Source organism: Pseudorca crassidens, chromosome 4 (assembly GCF_039906515.1).
Source record: "Pseudorca crassidens isolate mPseCra1 chromosome 4, mPseCra1.hap1, whole genome shotgun sequence".
NCBI classification, from domain to species: domain Eukaryota; kingdom Metazoa; phylum Chordata; class Mammalia; order Artiodactyla; family Delphinidae; genus Pseudorca; species Pseudorca crassidens.
Genome location: NC_090299.1, coordinates 138,446,727 through 138,464,610, shown reverse-complemented (window position 1 = coordinate 138,464,610; position 17,884 = coordinate 138,446,727). Strand labels below are relative to the sequence as shown.

Genomic DNA, 17,884 nt, shown 5'->3' with positions numbered 1-17,884 from the left:
CTGCCCGGACTTCTCTTTTTAAACTGGTCTTAACTGTCCCGCTAATATTGAGCACCTTCCCAAGGGCCGCCCAACGAGCCCACAGGCTGCTCTGAAAACGGGCGTCCCCAGGTATCTTATCTCCAGAGGCACTGGCCTCATCGCCAGTAGGTCTGTTTCAGGACGTCCGCTTTGCTTTCCGACCACCCTCCCAGGTCTGAGGAGGCCCAGCGTTTCCTTCTTCGGGAAATTCCCGCCTGTGCACCCGGGCTGCCCCCTAATAAACACCGGCCCGTTTTTCGGGTGTGGGTTGGTGGGGTCGAGGTAGCGAGCCGGATGGTAATAGTTCGGGCTCACGGTCCCTGCGCCCAGCTTTCCCGAGGCTCACCCTCCGCCCCTCAAGCTGCCGCCATCAAGCTCCTCCGCGGCGGCGGCAGCCGGCCGGCAAACACACGCCCACCAGCACGTTTAGATTCTCTCGCCCCGGGGTGGAGGGGAAGGGAAGCACTGAGCATGCTCGGTGGGGAGGGCGGGGCGCTCCCGGACCGCGCGTCTAGGCGGACGCCGCTCCAGCAGGCTCGGCGCCTCCGCCTCCCGCCCGCGGAGCCGCGCCCGCCGCAGGCTGCGCCCGCCCGCCCCGCCCTACCCCGCCCCGCCCCCCGCCGTTCGTCCCCGCCGCGGCCGCGCCGCCTGCAGCAGCAGCAGCAGCGGCGGCAGCAGTAGCTGCTCCTCCCCGGCGGCCGCCCCCCGCGGGTCCCTCCCTGGCTGCAGGAGAGGCGGAGGTAGAGTGAGGACACAGCGCCGCGCCGCCCGCACCGGAGACCTTCGCCTCGCCCTGCCGGCTCCTCACCCTCTGGGAGGACCATGGGTAAGTCATCCTTCCTCCCCCGTCATCGCCTGACATATTTCTCTTTCTCGGCGTGTTTCAGGGTGGGAAGCGTTTCTCGCGCAAAGTTGCCGAATTTCTCAAATCCACTGGTGTGAGGCAGTGGCTCTTCCTCCGGGGAGAGTCGGCGCACGCGGAACGCACGCCGAGTCCGTGGGCTGGGAGGGTCCCGAGGCGGGGTGGGGTCGGGCCGCGGGGCCGGACCGCCCGCCCGGCTCTCGGGCACCTCGCTGCCTCGCCTCCCCTCCTCCATTCTTCCTGCCCGAGCCGGTGCTCGGGCACCACAGAGCCTGCCTCGCGGGCTCGCATTCGCTGCCCCATCCCGGTTTCTTCGGAGGCCGCCCGCTTCCTTTCTCCCGCGGCTGCTGGGCTGGAGGCTCGGGGCGGACCGCGAGAAAGACCACTTCACGTAACTTCCCTGCCAGGGCGACCTTTCCCCATCTTGGGGACTGCCCATCCCAAGGCGAGGAGGTGCGAGCAAGTAGTTTGTGCGGGAGATTTTACAACCTGCACGGAAATTATTTTCGGTGGGGGAGAGCGGACAGTCTCATAGGTTGAAAGGATGACTTGTCAGAGGCCACGAGGAACGTGAGGGAGGATGGATAGAGCCCGCTAGCTGTTGAATTAGTGTTGGGTGGCTACAGTGTGCAATATTCCTGTGCTCAACCCATTTTCTTGGTTCCTTCGCCTGTCTACTGTAGCAGGGAAACTGCAACCTGCCTGTAACATGTTACCGAACTTACATGTTAGTTATTCTTTCCCAGCTTCACTTGTCGAAATCTCCATAATCCGATTTTAGTTCTTTCGCGTTAATATCAAGAGTTTTGGATGAGATATTTAAAAGCAAATATGTTTTATAAAACTGCATGTAATTTAAACCTAATTTTTTTTTCATAGTATGTTGCTTAATTGTTAAGTTCAGTAATTGCAGAAACGTCTCTTGGATGCTGTAATGTAATTAAAAGACGAAAGTTTTAAAAAAATAGTAGCAATTTGGAATGCCATACTTCTGCAAGTTCCCAGTTTGCTTCCATTCCTGTCTATCATAGTTTCCTCTTTTTAAAATTTGCTACATTGGCATCTGTCAACTCGGACTTTTCCCACCCCTTCCTTGCAAGTTATTTTAAGCTTGAGATGAGCGTGGTCCTTTCACCTGTCAGTACATTGCCCAACACGTACAGAGTTAGGTCATGGCAACTCTGAATCTTCAAAGAAGTATCTGGTGTCGATGGAGCCTACTTCAAGGCTCCAAACTCTGATTCAGACTTTTGGCCGTATATGAGGAAGAGGTCATTGTTACAAGAGGAGGTGGTATGAATGAAAAATGAATCTAGGTCCCAGAATTTTATTTTCACTTTTTCAGTTTTTTCCTTTTTAATGTACTATTGGTATGCTGACAGATTTCTGTAAAAATCGGGTGGCCCATTTATATGTATCTAGTCTTTCTCTGGGAGTGGAATTTTAAATAAATATTAGTCCGGATTATTGGACACATTGTGTCTTTCCCTTGAACATAACAAAAATTTTCTTCTTAATTGTAGGCACAAGTTTGGCCTATAAAATATATTTCCCCGTGTTTCAAGGTGAGCTAAAAAAAAGTCTGTTTAACTAAAATTTTAACTTACATGTTAAATCAGTACCTTTTCAGTAGGAAAAAATCCATTCTGTTGCAATACCAGTGAAAAAATACTTAAGTAATTTACTTAAAAATAATTAATCTTGAAAATCTTGAATTCTTTACTTGATTTCAAAGAAACTCCAAATAGAAATCCAGAAATCCATCTCTCATTTGAAGCTTGTCAGATATACTTTGATTAAGCACTCTCTCTCCTTTTACCATTCTGTTTGTACCTTGCTGGAAGCTTTATAGCCCTTACGTAATCTGCTTTATAATGGAGTTGTTAAGGTGTGTGTGTTGTGCATTTAATCGTGTGTTCCAGAAGATGAAATTTGTGTCTTAGGAATTTTTGAGTCCTCTACAGTGCTTACCACATAGTATGTATTCAGTAAATCTTTGGTGAATTAATTGTTGAACTGGAAACCTGTCTGTTATTTTCAACTTGTGAACCTGAAAGTATGGGCTCTGAACAAACATTTAGGTTGGTAGGTATTATGGAGGTGCTGGAGATGTGAAGGAAGTGGGAACAGAGAAGTATAATTACATTATGACTGCTCTTCTCTCTCTCAAAAAAAATAAGTTGGGTTGTCTCAGAGGTACGGGTTTTGGAGCAGCCACCAGGCAAGCTATTTCCTTCTACACTGCTGTTTTCAGTGGTTTAGTTTGTGATCAGTAGGTACGTACTATAATGTAAAACTGAAACCTTGGGAAGCAATGTTATATTCGAAGCCAAGGAAGTTATTATAACAATTCATATGTACATAAGGGGTATACTGATTAGTGGTAGGGGGAAAAATCACTTTTTAATGTCTTTTCAAGAAATAAATACAGTGATTTTTTAAAAAGATATTGTCGTGGCAGTGATTTTTCGCCACAAGAGAGTGAAGGAAACTGACTTCCTGTGTAGTCTTATGGACCATGGCTGTTATTTTATGTATATATTTTTTTACAAATTCAGCATAATTTGTTGAATATCAACCATATGTAATGTACTGTGGGAGGATAAAAATTAATAAAACATTTTTCAAGTTTCTTATCTTAACAGGAATAATGTTCTACATACACAGATAACTAAATAAAGTATGAGTGATACAAAAGACATTAACATATTTTATAGTTTCAGAGGATGGAGAGGAGTTTTCAGAAAAATGATGTTATTTGATCTAATGGTTGGTTAAGCTTCTGAAAGGTAGAAATGAACAGAGACTGTTAATCAGGATGGGAGCAGAGGGAGAGAAATGACATAAAGGAAGATACAGAGATAGAAACATTCAAACAGTTTCAGGATATGATTAAATAACCATGTTTGGCTGGAGCAAAAGGTAAGGAAATAGTGGGTGACAGAGATGAAAAAGTTGTAATAGGTAAAGAACAGATAATGGAGGACCTTGAATGCCAAGCCGACGAAGTTTTTAGGCTTGACTTGTCTATTGAGGGACTGTTAAACTTTTTTTATAGGTAAGTGATGGAGCACATCTGTGGTTTAGGAAAATTAATCTGTCAGTTGAGTGCAGGATGGATTGGATGAGAAACTGGAGAATAATTCAGAAGGTGGTTGTTGCAGTTTGGGTGAAAATATATACTGTCCTGAACCAGCCTGTGGCAATGGGAATAGAAAATTGCAATAAAGAATATGGAATTAAGAAAGCAGTCATACATTGTTGCCTGGGCAATAATGAGAATGTGGGATCTTTTAAATATCTGTTTAATCCACGGGAAGAGGAAACGTGAATGAATAGTCAGTTTTGGACCTGATGTATTGGACTATTTAGTTTGCCTTTTAGCTTCTCTGCTTCTTGATGACAGGGACTCTCATATTAGGTTTTGAATACATTTCCTAACACTAGTGTCTTGCATGTAGGAGCTATGCAGTAAAAATCAGTTGACTAACCAAAACTAGGTAAAAAATATTTAAGTTATTTTAACTCTCAAGAGAGGATTTGAGCTAGAGATCTGGTTGTTATCCACAATTTTCCTGAGATAATATTTGAAGTTAGGTAGGAGGATGAGAGTCAACAAAGAAAAAGAAGAAACTTTGTCCAAGGTAAGAATCTTGAAGAATGCCCCATTGTTAAGGAAAAAGAATGAAATGATTTGACACCAGAAAAGACAGTAGTAGGTAGGAGTGAAAGACTAGAATAGGCATATGGTTGATTTCAAGAGTGAATGGTCAATAATGGCTGTTGCTTCAGAACAGTAAGAGTAATAGGACTGAGAAAAGGCTCCAAGCTGATGTGGTTTGGTTAGGATATTACCTAGGGTATTTTCTAAAAAGCAGCTTTACGAGGTATGATAGCTATGGAGGTCAGTTGTAAAGGCTAAGTGGCTAATGAGTAAGTGGAGACAGAGTTCCCTATGTATAGTAGTGCAATATTCCTTGCCCCGTTTAAATATCTGTACATAAGCATAGTTTTGTTTAAACATTTTTTAAATGTCTCACTTTACGTGGAATGACATGTGCTATTTTTTTGCTGAACAATTTGTAATCTCACCATAGTGCGTCACATTTCTTTGACATTCCATTTTTTATGTCTTTGTGACTTAGTATAGTGTACTTTCTGTTTTTGCAGTATCTGTCATGTAGAGGGAGTTTAGAAATGGTTTTATAATTTTACATGACAGTTTGCATAAAGGATACTCTACTAATGAATGGTTTTATCACTTTATTTATTATTCATCTTTGTGAATTTGGGATTTCTCTAGTTATATGTTCGCCTCTAATTATACTCTTAATTCATGGAGTTTTCTTTTTCTCTGTAAGTATGTATAAGCCTTATGCATAAGTCTTTTTTTGTTTTTTTTTGCTTTTTTTTTTTGGCTTGCATTTCTAAGTCCTGGAATAGTTTCGTAGATAAATAGTTAAAATTGGTACTTTTGCTTATTCTTTATAAGTCAAGGTAGAGCAATAAAATATTTTTATAAGCTGATAATCACTAAAATTTATTATTTTAGAAGAGCATAGATTATATATTGACTAGTTCAGTAATTTTTCTTATTGGCTTTATACCTATTTTGTATATGCCCACTTTTTTTTTTTTCATACGGGAGAGAGCTAGATTCATTATCCTTGGCAGAGTCATATTTTCTGAAGTCTCTAGTGCTACTATTTGGAAAGTTATAATAGCCTTAATTCATTTTGAGAACCATAGAGTTTTAATTTTCACAGTGGAATGTTGGAGTTTCTAGGTGCCTTTAGGGAAATAGTGTGATTGCTCTCTCCAGAGATTCCAAATCAGCTGAACTGAACTTGGCGATTCTGCAGTTATCAGAGGCACCAACAACAGCCGTAAAGAATTATGTAAATTTTTAATATCCCCTCATGAACATCAGGAGGGATGGAGAAGGAAGATCATCTCCTTTGGGAACTCCATGTTAATTTTAGATAATCAGATGTTCAGATAACTAATAAGGAAAAAATTTAATTTAAAATGCTTTCCTAGACATTTAACTTGACAAACAGCTCTTTCTTATGGAGAGAAGGGCCAAAAAAAATTAAGGTATCAGAATAGGTTATAAAGTCTATTTTGGTTCTAAAATTCTGCAATTCTTTGAAACTAAACTTTGAAATATACTCAATATCATTGATGTCTTAAGTGTGTTATAATCATCCCTATATAACTTGTTTTTCTTTATTGTTCGAAGGGCAATGTCTCCTTGAGGTAGAAACTTCTGAGTATGAACCAATTTGTTAGACTTGTCTAAATACATGGCCTAAAATACCATTACCCCTGCTGGCTAAGATATGGATGCTGAATTCAAATTGCAGAGTAATGTAATTCTCTCAGTACATCTATTTATACAACTTTTGTCGGTAGAAGCGTTCCAGGAGTTAAAACTAAGAATTAGGATAGTGATAAATGGGAGTAGTTAAATTGAGCTGCTAGCCATAATTGGCTATACTTATAAATTCTAAAGTCCTTCTGACTTTTTGTTCACAAAATTAACTTTTTCCATATGGGTTCTATATCTGACCCCTTCTCTAAAGGCTGTTTTGCTCAATTTTGTCCATGTTTATGGCTTCAACTACTGTCTATATGCTACTGATGCCTAAAATATATATATCTGGGCTCTATCTTTTTATCTAGTAGACGGTTAGACATCCATCCCTACATGCATAGTCAGTTCAAACTCATTGAGTTCAAAACTGAATTCATTATGTAATTTTTAATAATGATAACCAGAGATGTGTTGATTAACGTTTTGCCAGAAGCCTTTCTCCAAAAAAGCTCTGATTGTGGTGGTTGATTTCCTGTGAATGCATAGTTGGGAAGAAGTGAGATGCAGCCCACCATTATATAATATACCAACCATACAGACATAATAGCCTCATGAGCACAGATAATAATAAAAGGTAGTAAAGTAATTAAGTAGTGATAAGTTTTGACTATTAATAACTTTGTTTTAATATAACTTATTTAATTTTAAGTTTATAAAATTTCTGATAATGGCTATTTTAATAATTGCCTCACAAAATTCTGAAAAATTTAATTATCATTATCTCATGAGCTGGTGCAAGGAGGCCCCAGTACACCTTCGAAGTAATAATTATCATTTATTACCATTTATTAAGAATTATTGATGTCAGTAATCATGTTAAACTTTACATTTTTTTATATTTTTTTAAATAGTTTTAATCCCTTCAACAGTTCTGTGAAGTGGGGGACACTATCCCCATTTTATTTACTCAAAGAATTAAATAATTTATCCAAGGGGACAGAACTAAGTCTCTAAAATCCTGTTTGAGAGCATTGATTCTCACACTTTAGCTTGCATAAGAATCACCTGTAAGCTTGTTAAAAAAGAAAAATTACTGGGCTCACCCTCAGAAATTCTGATTCAGTAGGTGTGAGATGGGCCAAGAATTTGCCTTGTCAAGACATTTCCCAGACGATGCCGCACTTTGAATAGCATCACCATAAAGCAGAGGTCTGCAAACTTTTTACATAAAGGGCCAGATGGAAAGTATTTTAGGCCCTGTAGGCCGAGAGGCAAAATCAAGGATATTACATAGATAAGAGTGAAACTATATATGAGAAAAAGCAAATATCCACAAAATTTTTATTGACTAAATTCAAAATATAACATGAATTGAACATGATTGTAAAATACAGGTCTCCGAATGAAAAGATTGTAATTCCTTTTTTGAGATAGCAGTTTCCTTTAATTGGGACTTCCAGTTACCCTATCATCAAAATTGATTGCAGTTGTTCATTTGTTAATGCAGATCTGTAAAGGCATTTAATTGATTTTGTCTTTGAAACGTTTTCACACAGACAGGTACTACCAAATGCTGCTATCAATCATGGGCATGTGATCTTAATAATCACATTGATTGTATGGAAGGTATTTATAGAATTCTTTTAGATTCTCTTGATAGTTTCCATTTAGTATGCTGTTTACACTGCAGATTAACCAACTGAAAGTTAGATGGAAGTTCCTCAATTGCATAGTTAAATGGATTTTGATATATGGAAGTTTCTTTTGCACTTGCAGTGAGGTCTGAAAAACACTGCTGGAACTGTAGTTTGAGCTTGCATAATATATCTGTTGCACATTTGTATATGCACAGAGATCTTCTTGTTTTTAACTTTTGACAGTGCAAGAAATGTATAAAGCAGATTGATGGTTACTTGTGATTTGAACAATGTTGTCAAAATGACTTAACACAGTATGTTTCACATATAAGCACTGTTTTGCCTTGACTTTCAGGTCAGATTCAAGGAGACATTATCTAATCTGCAGCAAAATATCATTTCCAAAGGTATTCATTGTTTGATAATAATGGTTGAAGGCACTTCTTATTGTTCAGAAATTTCAGTCTCACCATTGAGCTAAAAAAAAAAATCGCTGTAAAACCGTACAACTGCTAAGCCCTTAAGCTGTTGTGTGGTAAGGCAAGTTAGGATATGCAGCTTCTATTTCTTATCAAAGTACAAACAACCGACAGTGGTTAAATCTGTGAGTGTGAATGAAGTTGATACTACTGGTTCAATCATACATGTTAGTTTAAAATATTTTTCCCACAAAATACCTGCTGATTAATAATATAATGAAGAAACATAGACTTTAAACACCTTATTTTCACAGACTTTATAAATTTATTCAACTAAGCCTTTTTCTGTTCCTCACATGTTTTTACCACCATCAGATGTAACACATCTTAATAGATTCCACTTCAGGTTGTACTGAATTAATGTTTTCTCAACTTTAAAAATATCTTTGTCTCTTCTATGCAGTCTTTATAGAGGCTCTTCTTCAGTCACGTTCAGCCTTGACTTCTCGAAAATAAGGACACTATGCAGTATCACAAATATCTATCTGTTAATTTATCAAGAACCAAGGAAAACCTTTTTAAAATTATTTGCCTTGTCTTTTAATTGAATATTGATATTGCTCCCAGTGCCCTTACCTCTTCAGGTAGCTATTCTCACTGAAAGAGTTTTCTTAAACGAGTTTTTTCCCCCTCTGGAAATGTTTCTTTGGTTGCTACAGTCAAAATACAGTTTAATTAACTCACCACGAGTAAACAGCTTTCCTTGCTTGACTAATAAGTGAGCCCCTCAGAAACTTAGTTTGTTTGCAACTTCATTTTCTCTTTTTCTTTTTGTGAAGAAATTCTGCTATGATGAGGTACTTTATTTATTTTTAAAAATTTTTATTGGAGTATAGTTGCTTTACAATGTTGTGTTAGTGTATACTGTACAGCAAAGAGAATCAGCTATACGTATACATATATCCCCTTTTTTTGGATTTCCTTCCCATTTAGGTCACAGAGCATTGAGTAGAGTTCCCTGTGCTCTACAGTAGGTTCTCATTAGTTATCTATTTTATACATAGTATCAGTAGTGTATATATGTCAATCTCAACCTCCCAGAGGTACTTTGTTTTGTATTTTCTAATTCCTCTGACAATTACTTTCCTATGAATTGTGAATATGATGAATACTTAGTCTGGTAATATAGATACATTTTGAATTTTTCTAGCGTAGCTATAGTGTCATTGTGTGATACAGTGGTTTGCCATTTCATTCAGTAACAAAATAATCCATATGTCACTTTAAACATTAAAAGCATGATATTTGAAGTATACTTTTTTTCTTCGTTTTGATGTGATGGTCAAAGTGAAATGTTGTGGTGTGGCAATACACATGGTACTCGAAACACTGAACAATCATAACTGTGTCACAGCAATTTGTAGTACGTCAAGCAACAGTTTAAAGTGATGAGAGTACCACATATGATTGCTGTCTCAACGACTCACCTCTGTCATAGTGAAGTGAACACAGGTGTAGACAATAAATAAAGGAATGAATTATGTCCCAATAAAACTCTATTTGTGGACACTGAAATTTGAATTTCATATAATTTACACATTATGAAATATATTCTTCTTTTGACTTTTTTCAACCATTTACAAATGTGAAACCATTTGATTCGTGGGTTGTATAAAAACAGGCGGTGGGCCGTAGTTGGCCAACTCCTGCTTTAGAGTAATGCTATACTACCTCACCTTTCCCCAAGACTTTTTCTCCATTATGCATTCCGTAACTCCCTGGTGGTATCACCATTTATCCAGTCAGCCGTTCCTAAAATCTAGAATCATTCTACTTCCAACACCCTTTGGGTTCCCTAAATTCTAATAGTTCTACCTGCTTGAATCAGTCCTCTCCTCCTTTCTCCACTGTAAACATGTCAGTTCACCTCTTGAAACCACTTTACTAGTCTAACAGATGTTCTTTCTCTCAGCATTCCCCCTCTTAAGTTCTTGCATGCTTCTAGAGTACTCTTTCTAAAATGTGAATCTAATCATTTCACTCCATAGATATTTTTTTCAATAGGTTTCCAACATGTATAACAGGGTTTCCAAACTCAAATGAAACTATATGATTAAAGAGGGTTAAGTGGTGATCTTTTCACACATATGCACTTTTTCTTTTGCATATTAAATCTAAAGGAATATTTTATTTCCATAAAAATGTATGCTTTCTTTGATTTTTCTTGACAAAATGTCTTTTTGTCTTTCATTTTCTCACCTTTGATAAAAGACAAAGTTTAGAAAAATGTTTCTCTACCATAATAAAAAACAGCAATGAAAGCATGATGAATTGTAACTAACGCTGGGCCTCACTGAAGGGCTACAACAGGAAATGGTGGGACTATGGCCAACTAAGAGAGTATGTGCCCAACCTAAAAGAGGAATGCCCTACTCAGCTCCAGCCAGTTTTGCCATGTACAGATGAGGGCCCAAGGAAGCCAGATTTTCAGACTTTTCAAAAGAAACCAGAGATTACACTTTTATCTGAATACTTCAGATTGTTAGTTTTCGGAATTGTAAGACCCAGGGCCTCAAACAATGACGTCTATCTGGCTCTGTCTCTTTCTGTCCAGATTATGGAGCTGAGGCTCAGTGAGATTAAGAGGCATGCCCAATTTCACACATTCAGTTAGGGTCAGTGTCAGATCTAGAACCCTTATTTCCTAACTCCTTAACTAGTGTTCTGTTCATTATACTAGGCCAGCTCCAATCTGTTAATGAAAAAAAGTGCACACACACAGGGGCGGGCACACACACACACACACACACACACACACACACACACAAACGAGCTAATAACAAGGATTTATTCAGGTGAATAGGATAGTGGAAAACTCTTTACCCATTTCTATTGCTAGAGTCCAGGCCCTTACCTCAGCTACTACTGAGACCATTTCTTAGTTGGCCTCTTGATACTAGACTGTGCTCTCCAGTCTTTTCTACGTGCTACGACCATCTTTTTTTAAGACACCACATTGATCATGTCACTTCCCTACACAAGATCTAATATTGCTTCAACTGTTGACCACATCAAGTCTAAACTCTGCTTAGCTTTCAAAGTCCATAGAAATCTGCTACCTCTCTTGTATTTCTCACTGCTCTCTGAAATACATCTTCCTTTATCCTAAATATTCTTCGTCAGTGATACCACCAAGACACCACTGTTCATGTTACCCCTTCTTCTAGAATAACTTTTCATATTCATTCTCCTTAGTCCAGCTCATGAAAACTACTTCTGACCTCTCATACTGACCTCTTATTGTTCTCTGGACACCTCTTACTTCTTAGACTTCTATAACACATTCAATAATTCAATAATTTTAGTTGATCAGTATTTCATATTTCTTATTGGCATTCAGTAAATACTTGTTTGTTCAGTTATAGAGTCACTACAGATTCAGGTCAGTCTTCTCCTAATTTAACAGCCTTACCCTATAGTGATGAAAGACATGTCTGTAACAGAGCTTGCAAACCAGCAGTCCATGGTCCACATATACTCTGCGGAAGGATTTTTTTAGCGAAGTTTTAGAAATTGGAATTAGTTGTCAACATTTAAATAATCAGGAAATTTCTGATAAAAATCTGCTTCACCAACTTTTCTTGAAAAGGTAAACATTTAGGATCTCTGAACCTATATTTCTATTGGTGACAATCAATGATAGTTGTCCTTTAGGCAGGGTATAAGGTCCCCAGTTCATTACTTCTTATTATTATCTTTTTTTTTTATAAGACACTTCTTTTACCACTTTATTTTTATTGTTTTGTTTGTTTTGGCCTCACCGCCCAGCATGTTGGATCTTAGTTCCCCTACCAGGGATCAAACCCGTGCTCCCTGCATTGCAAGCTCGATTCTTAACCACTGGACCACCAGGGAAGTCCCTCTTACTATTATCTTAAATCCTACAAATCTCACTCGGTACTCTCTCACTCTTGAAAGTATTTAAATTTGCAATGTCTGAAATTTCTGTTATAGCTTTTGAACTACTAAAGAGTTAATTGTATTCAAACTTCTGATAAAATTGACCTTATATTACTTTTGAAAATTAATACATTTATTTTAAAATTAAGAAATTGTTGTGAAAATTAAATCGTACAACTAGTCAAGAGCAAAGTTAACTATCTGTGATTATATGGTCATCAGTGATGATTAAACTGAATTTTCAATTGACCAAATAATACAAGAAATCAAAGAGATAGAGGATGGAATCTCTGCTTTTCCGTAAATTAATTTAGTATAACCTTTTGGCAAGTTAGTTCAGGTCTTTAAATCCCCATTTCCTATATATCCTTAAAATATTACATTATTATTGAATAGGAACCAAATAATAGATTTCAATTAAAAATGGAAGGGGGATGCCCATTTCATACTAATATAAATTATCATATGGAAAACTTCAAGCTCAGTTACCTAATAAAGACCTACTAGCCCCCAAACCAAGATCTGTTGTATTTTTCCTTTCTTTTTTGGCTCTCAAGCATAAAATACATTTTCTAGGGCAAATGATGGCATGGCATTTAAAAAAGCAATCGAAGTGCAATAAGACTGCTAAACTGTTTCTAGAGAATATTATTTTCTTATGTATTAGAAAGTATTTTCTAACATATAAGAATTATATGAACTTAAAATAATTATATAAAAAGAATTACATAAAATCATAATTTTAAAATTTTTAAATTATTTTTAAAAACTGTATAAAAATAGTTGTATAAAATAATTTCAAATAACTAGAAGTTCCCTGAATTTATGGGTGGAGTTTTGTTTTTTATAGTTAGGAAAAAATTATAACCAGCAGTCATCGTACTTCAACAGAAAACTGTTTTCAAAGCTGTGAGAAGCTCACATCATCTAAGATTCTTTTTAACAACAGATTTGTCAGGTTGTAAAAATTATTTTCGTTAACTCTTCTGAAAAATATTCCCCTTCTAAGATTCCTCAAGTAACTCCATTATGAAAGATGAAACTGATCATTATAAGAACGTAAAACTTACATTGATGTATTTATGCTTCACAGAAATATAAATGTTGGTTTATCTTTAAGGTTATAAGATGGCCTCAGAAGCAAAATCAGAACAAAGACAAAATTTATATGAGCTGATTAACTTAATTTCCTTTTAGTTGTAGGAACACATTTTTGGGGAGGGTGGTGGTAAGCTCCCAGAAAAAGTAACTGTCCACTGTGTCACATTTCTGGCTTTTATATAGTTTGTGTAAAGCTCCATAGTCAGATGAGAAACACAAGATTACCATATTAGGCATTACAGAAAGTGACAAAATAAGGAGTGCAAGTAGCCACATTTTTTTGCTTTTGAAAAGCTTAACCTCTAACTGGTAGATAAAGAATAATATAAAAGAATGAGTAATAGAAACAGATATGGCCATAATTTGGATTCTTTTTTTTTAATTAATTAATTATGTTCAAATTTTATTATTTGAGTCAGGTCTTCATTGCAGCATGCAGGATCTTTAGTCACAGCACATGGGCTCTTTGTTGTGGCGCGCAGGCTTCTCTAGTTGCGGCGCGTGGGCTTTTCTCTAGTTGCGGTGCACAGGTTCCAGAGCACGTGCACTCAGTAGTTGTGGCACGCCGACTGAGTTGCCCCACGCCATGTGGAATCTTAGTTCCCCGACCAGGGATTGAACGCACGTCCCCAGCACTGGGGTGTGGATTCTTAACCACTGGACCACCAGAGAAGTCCCCATAATTTGGATTCTAGAAAAAGAGAAAACACCTCCCCCCCTAAGAATTTAAATGAGAGGATAGATCAAATTTATCTTTTCAGCACCTAGTACAGATTGTTTGAAATATACAAGTGCTCATTACTTACAGTGATCTGGAAAATTTTTCCTAGAATTTACTTACTTATTCAATTAAACACTTACTTGTACTAAAAAGCGTGGTACTACCCTTGAGATGCTATGGCAGAGACTGCTCCCTGATACATTTCATTGTGATTTTCTTTCTTGTTTTTTGTTCTGTTTTGTGACATATTAAGATACATGGACAGTCGTTAGCCAGTACAACTATCTAACATGGTTGGGTTATAAATTCATTATTGAATAGCTTTCGTCTATACAAAGAAAGATACAGGTAGTCCTTCTTTGTGCAGCTCTGGTATGCATGAGATCTGCATGAGGTTCACTTAATTGCAGTACGGTGCAGATTGCTTGGTCAGTGAGAAGTGCTTGGACTGTGAAGACACACATGTCTGGATTTATCCCAACTTTGACACTTAAGTTTCTGGGCAAGTTCTTCAGCTGCCGAATTCAACTTTCTCAGCTGTTAAAATACAGGTAATAATAACACCTATTTCACAAGGTAGTTGTAAATATTATGTAAAATAACAATCATATAAATTTTAATTTCTATTTCCAAAGCTGAAAATACAGTCATTTTTGGGAAACTTTATCTTATATTAAGAGTTAAAACCAATCAAAGGGTGTAATGCTCTTTGTTGTATTATTTTAACCAAATTATGTAGTGAATATTAAGTTACTGTAGCAGATTATATTTTCCAAAGGTGGCCACAACAGTCTCTTTTGGCCCCAGGTATTCTTCTAAATCTTGCCACTCTCCATTGAGAGTTGGGGAATTCTCTTCCTGTTGAATCTGAGCATGCTTGTGACTCACTTGTAACCAATAGAAGACAGCAATAGTGATGCTGTGATTTCCTAGTCTCAGTAGTAAAAGGCATTGTTGCTTCTACCTTATTTGTCGAGACACTGGCCTGCTTGGAGCCCTGAGGAGTCTGAGACCCTGAAGATGCCATGCTATACGGAAGCCAGGCCACATAAGGAGGCCTCAGGTGTCAGGTCTCAGGTCAGCAATCCTAACATTCAGGTCCTTCCAGGCCAATCACCAGACATGTGTGTGAATGAGCTATCAGATGATTCAGATGATACCAGCCTCAGCCGTTGAGTCACTCCCAGAGACGTTCCTGGCCTTTGAGACAGCATTGAGGCCCCAGACCTTGTGGAGAGAACACAAGCCATTCTCAGTGTGTCCTTTGTGAATTCCTGGTTCAAGGAATCTGTGAGAGTAATAAATTGGCCTTTGTTTTATGCCAGTAAGTTTGGGGTGGTTTGTTATGTAACAGTAATAATTGGAACAGTTATAAAATGTGAAAGATACGTTGTTTCAGTAAGAAACAGATTGCTGTTAAAACTCATTAAAGTGGGAACTACCTGCTGAATAAATGTTTACTGATTTTTTTCTTTCATTTCAAATGAAGATAGCCTAACAGAGAATTTTTTCTACTAAGTAGCATTTCCTTATGGTTTATTTAATTGTTCTTTATGTGACATTAATTCCCTTGAAAAAATGTTTGTTGACTGTCTTGGCTACCAGAAAAGAGATATGCATGTTTAAACAGTATTATAGGTTTCACTATAACTTTTTCGTAAATGTTACCTGTTTGGCTAATGAAAAATGTCAGTCAGTACTTTTAAGTTAATAAGGATAGTTACCACTAAAAATTACGTATTTTTTTTCAAAACCTAGTAGCCTAATAAAATCTCATAGGAACAAAGGAATATCTGTACTCCTCTCTCCAAATGAAAATTTATTATACCTGATATTAATTTTAATGTTAATCTTATATTCGTATATTTGTTAAGCTCATATTATATATTTGACAAAATTATTTTGAGTCTGTTTCTTTCCTGTCACTTTTGGAAGACAGTGGGTTTTCTAAGTTTATTACCACTAAATGAAATAATACTTTCTCATATAATTACCAAGGAATTTCAGATACATAGTAGTTACTAGATTTTCTAAAATAATACTATAATGATTCTAATAATAATGGGTACTTTATTAAGATCATTACCATGAGAAAGGTAGTTAGTACTATGGTAACATTTGGATTGATTATGCTTTAAAGTGTGTGTGTGTGTGTGTGTGTGTGTGTATGTGTTTTTAAATATAAATAATTGCATAAATAGAGTGCTTCTGGAAGCATGCACAAGAAAATGTTAACATTGATTGCTTCTGGGAGTAAATTGAGACATGTGAAGGTAATTCCCACGAAAATAAAATTAAAACTAAAAAAAAAAGTTTTCTATACTATGCGAACTGTGTTGTATACATCTTTGTATCTTTAGCACTTAGGGCAGTGTTTGACGTTTGGTAGATGCTTAGTTCATATTGTTGGATGAGTAGAAGTTTGAGGTTATCTTCTTAACCTTTATTCACCTGATACATAGCATTCATGATCTGATAGACAATGATATTTTTCACTGAAAGAGCTAATATTCTTACTTGTTTGCCACACATCTCCTCATTTTTCTAAGCCGACTATGTATATATCTGTATCAGTCTAGGTCCAATCAGAAGGCAAACCACCTAATGTTACATTTATATGTACGTATAGGTATTATGACAGGAAACACGAGGTCTGTAGATCTTAGAACAGGGTTTATTACTCATAGAACATTTTAGTACTGGTGATTGGTGCACATGTAGCAGAGAGGAATTTTAAGAGAGGAATCCTAAAATTACGACACTGAGAGCTTATATTGGGTTGCTGGCACATCTGCCATTCGAGGAACACATGCACACATACCCCTTATCTTTGCTCTTGAATTAAACAAAGCCTCTCTTGGGAGAGGGATGGCATCTCTAGGTTTGTTACCCTAAAAGTAAGCTAAAAGCAAATATCTGGGAAGAAGAGGGCAATGTTTTACAATCCTAGAATGTGTCCATTCTAAGGGTGGGAGACTTATCTTTATTATAGGTTATCAACTTCCTTTGCTCAGAATGCCCCAACAGTGCAGGAACACCATGAAATCCAGGGAGAATTGTCTTTCAACACACAGTAATTTAAACAGGGGACATTTGATGTAAAAACTATTAAACAGTAATTGGAGAGTAACTTTAAAGGTAGATAGCAAACTCTGAAGTGTTTGGTGCAGGAGTGTATCCAAGGAAGCACACACTTCTTTGGAAGGGTGAATTCTCATTAAAAGATATAGTTTCAGGCCCCCTGATGGCATAGAAGTTCACTGGGTTGCCCAGGCCAGAGCTGGTCCATACCCATCAGACCTGTAGGAGACTCCTGGGAGAACAAGCAAGCTGGGGTTGATGGGTGGCACACAGATAGTTGGGCATGCAGAGGAAGTTGAAGCACCCCTTCAGGTACTACTGGAACCTGGAGCTGGAGGAGCCCTCTTCTGCAGGAACCCGGCACACTTCTGTGTACAGTTTGGGCTGGAGTAGCTCTGGATAGCCAGCTCCACAGGGCTTCTGGCACACATACTTCCAGGGCTGAGAGATGGTGTGGGAAGCAGTAACCGGGGCTGGGATGCAGCCTTGAGTTGTGCGGGGCTGTTGTACACAGCACTGCTGCCTGAGCTGAGAGCTGGAGAAAATGTGTGGTGAATGCTATGACTCGCAGACACTTCACACTGGAGAAAATTATGCAGGCTGAGCAGGAAGGAGAGCACCTTCCTCTTCAGTGCTATCCATTGTCATCTACAGACAAAGCTTGTATCATGCCATCTGACAAAGGAAAAATATGTAAAGGGCCCAGATTCTTTTTTTTTTTTTTTTTTTTTTTTGCGGTACGCGGGCCTCTCACTGTTGTGGCCT

At 37.9% G+C, this 17,884-nt stretch overlaps 1 protein-coding gene across 5 annotated transcripts in view; it reads left to right on the top strand.

The window, feature by feature from the left end:
• RAP1GDS1 (Rap1 GTPase-GDP dissociation stimulator 1) overlaps positions 1 to 17,884 on the top strand; it is a 258,664-nt gene that overhangs the window by 103,196 nt on the left and 137,584 nt on the right. The window contains exon 1 of one of the 5 annotated variants that reach the window (XM_067736914.1): positions 642 to 847. The exons of 1 other annotated variant lie outside the window; for it this stretch is intronic. In XM_067736914.1, the coding sequence (XP_067593015.1) occupies positions 844 to 847 (4 nt within the window). In that variant the 5' untranslated portion in view covers positions 642 to 843. Of the gene's footprint in view, positions 1 to 641; positions 848 to 17,884 lie in introns of those variants that run through there. 3 more of the 5 variants (XM_067736911.1, XM_067736913.1, XM_067736916.1) reach the window with 3 other exon arrangements.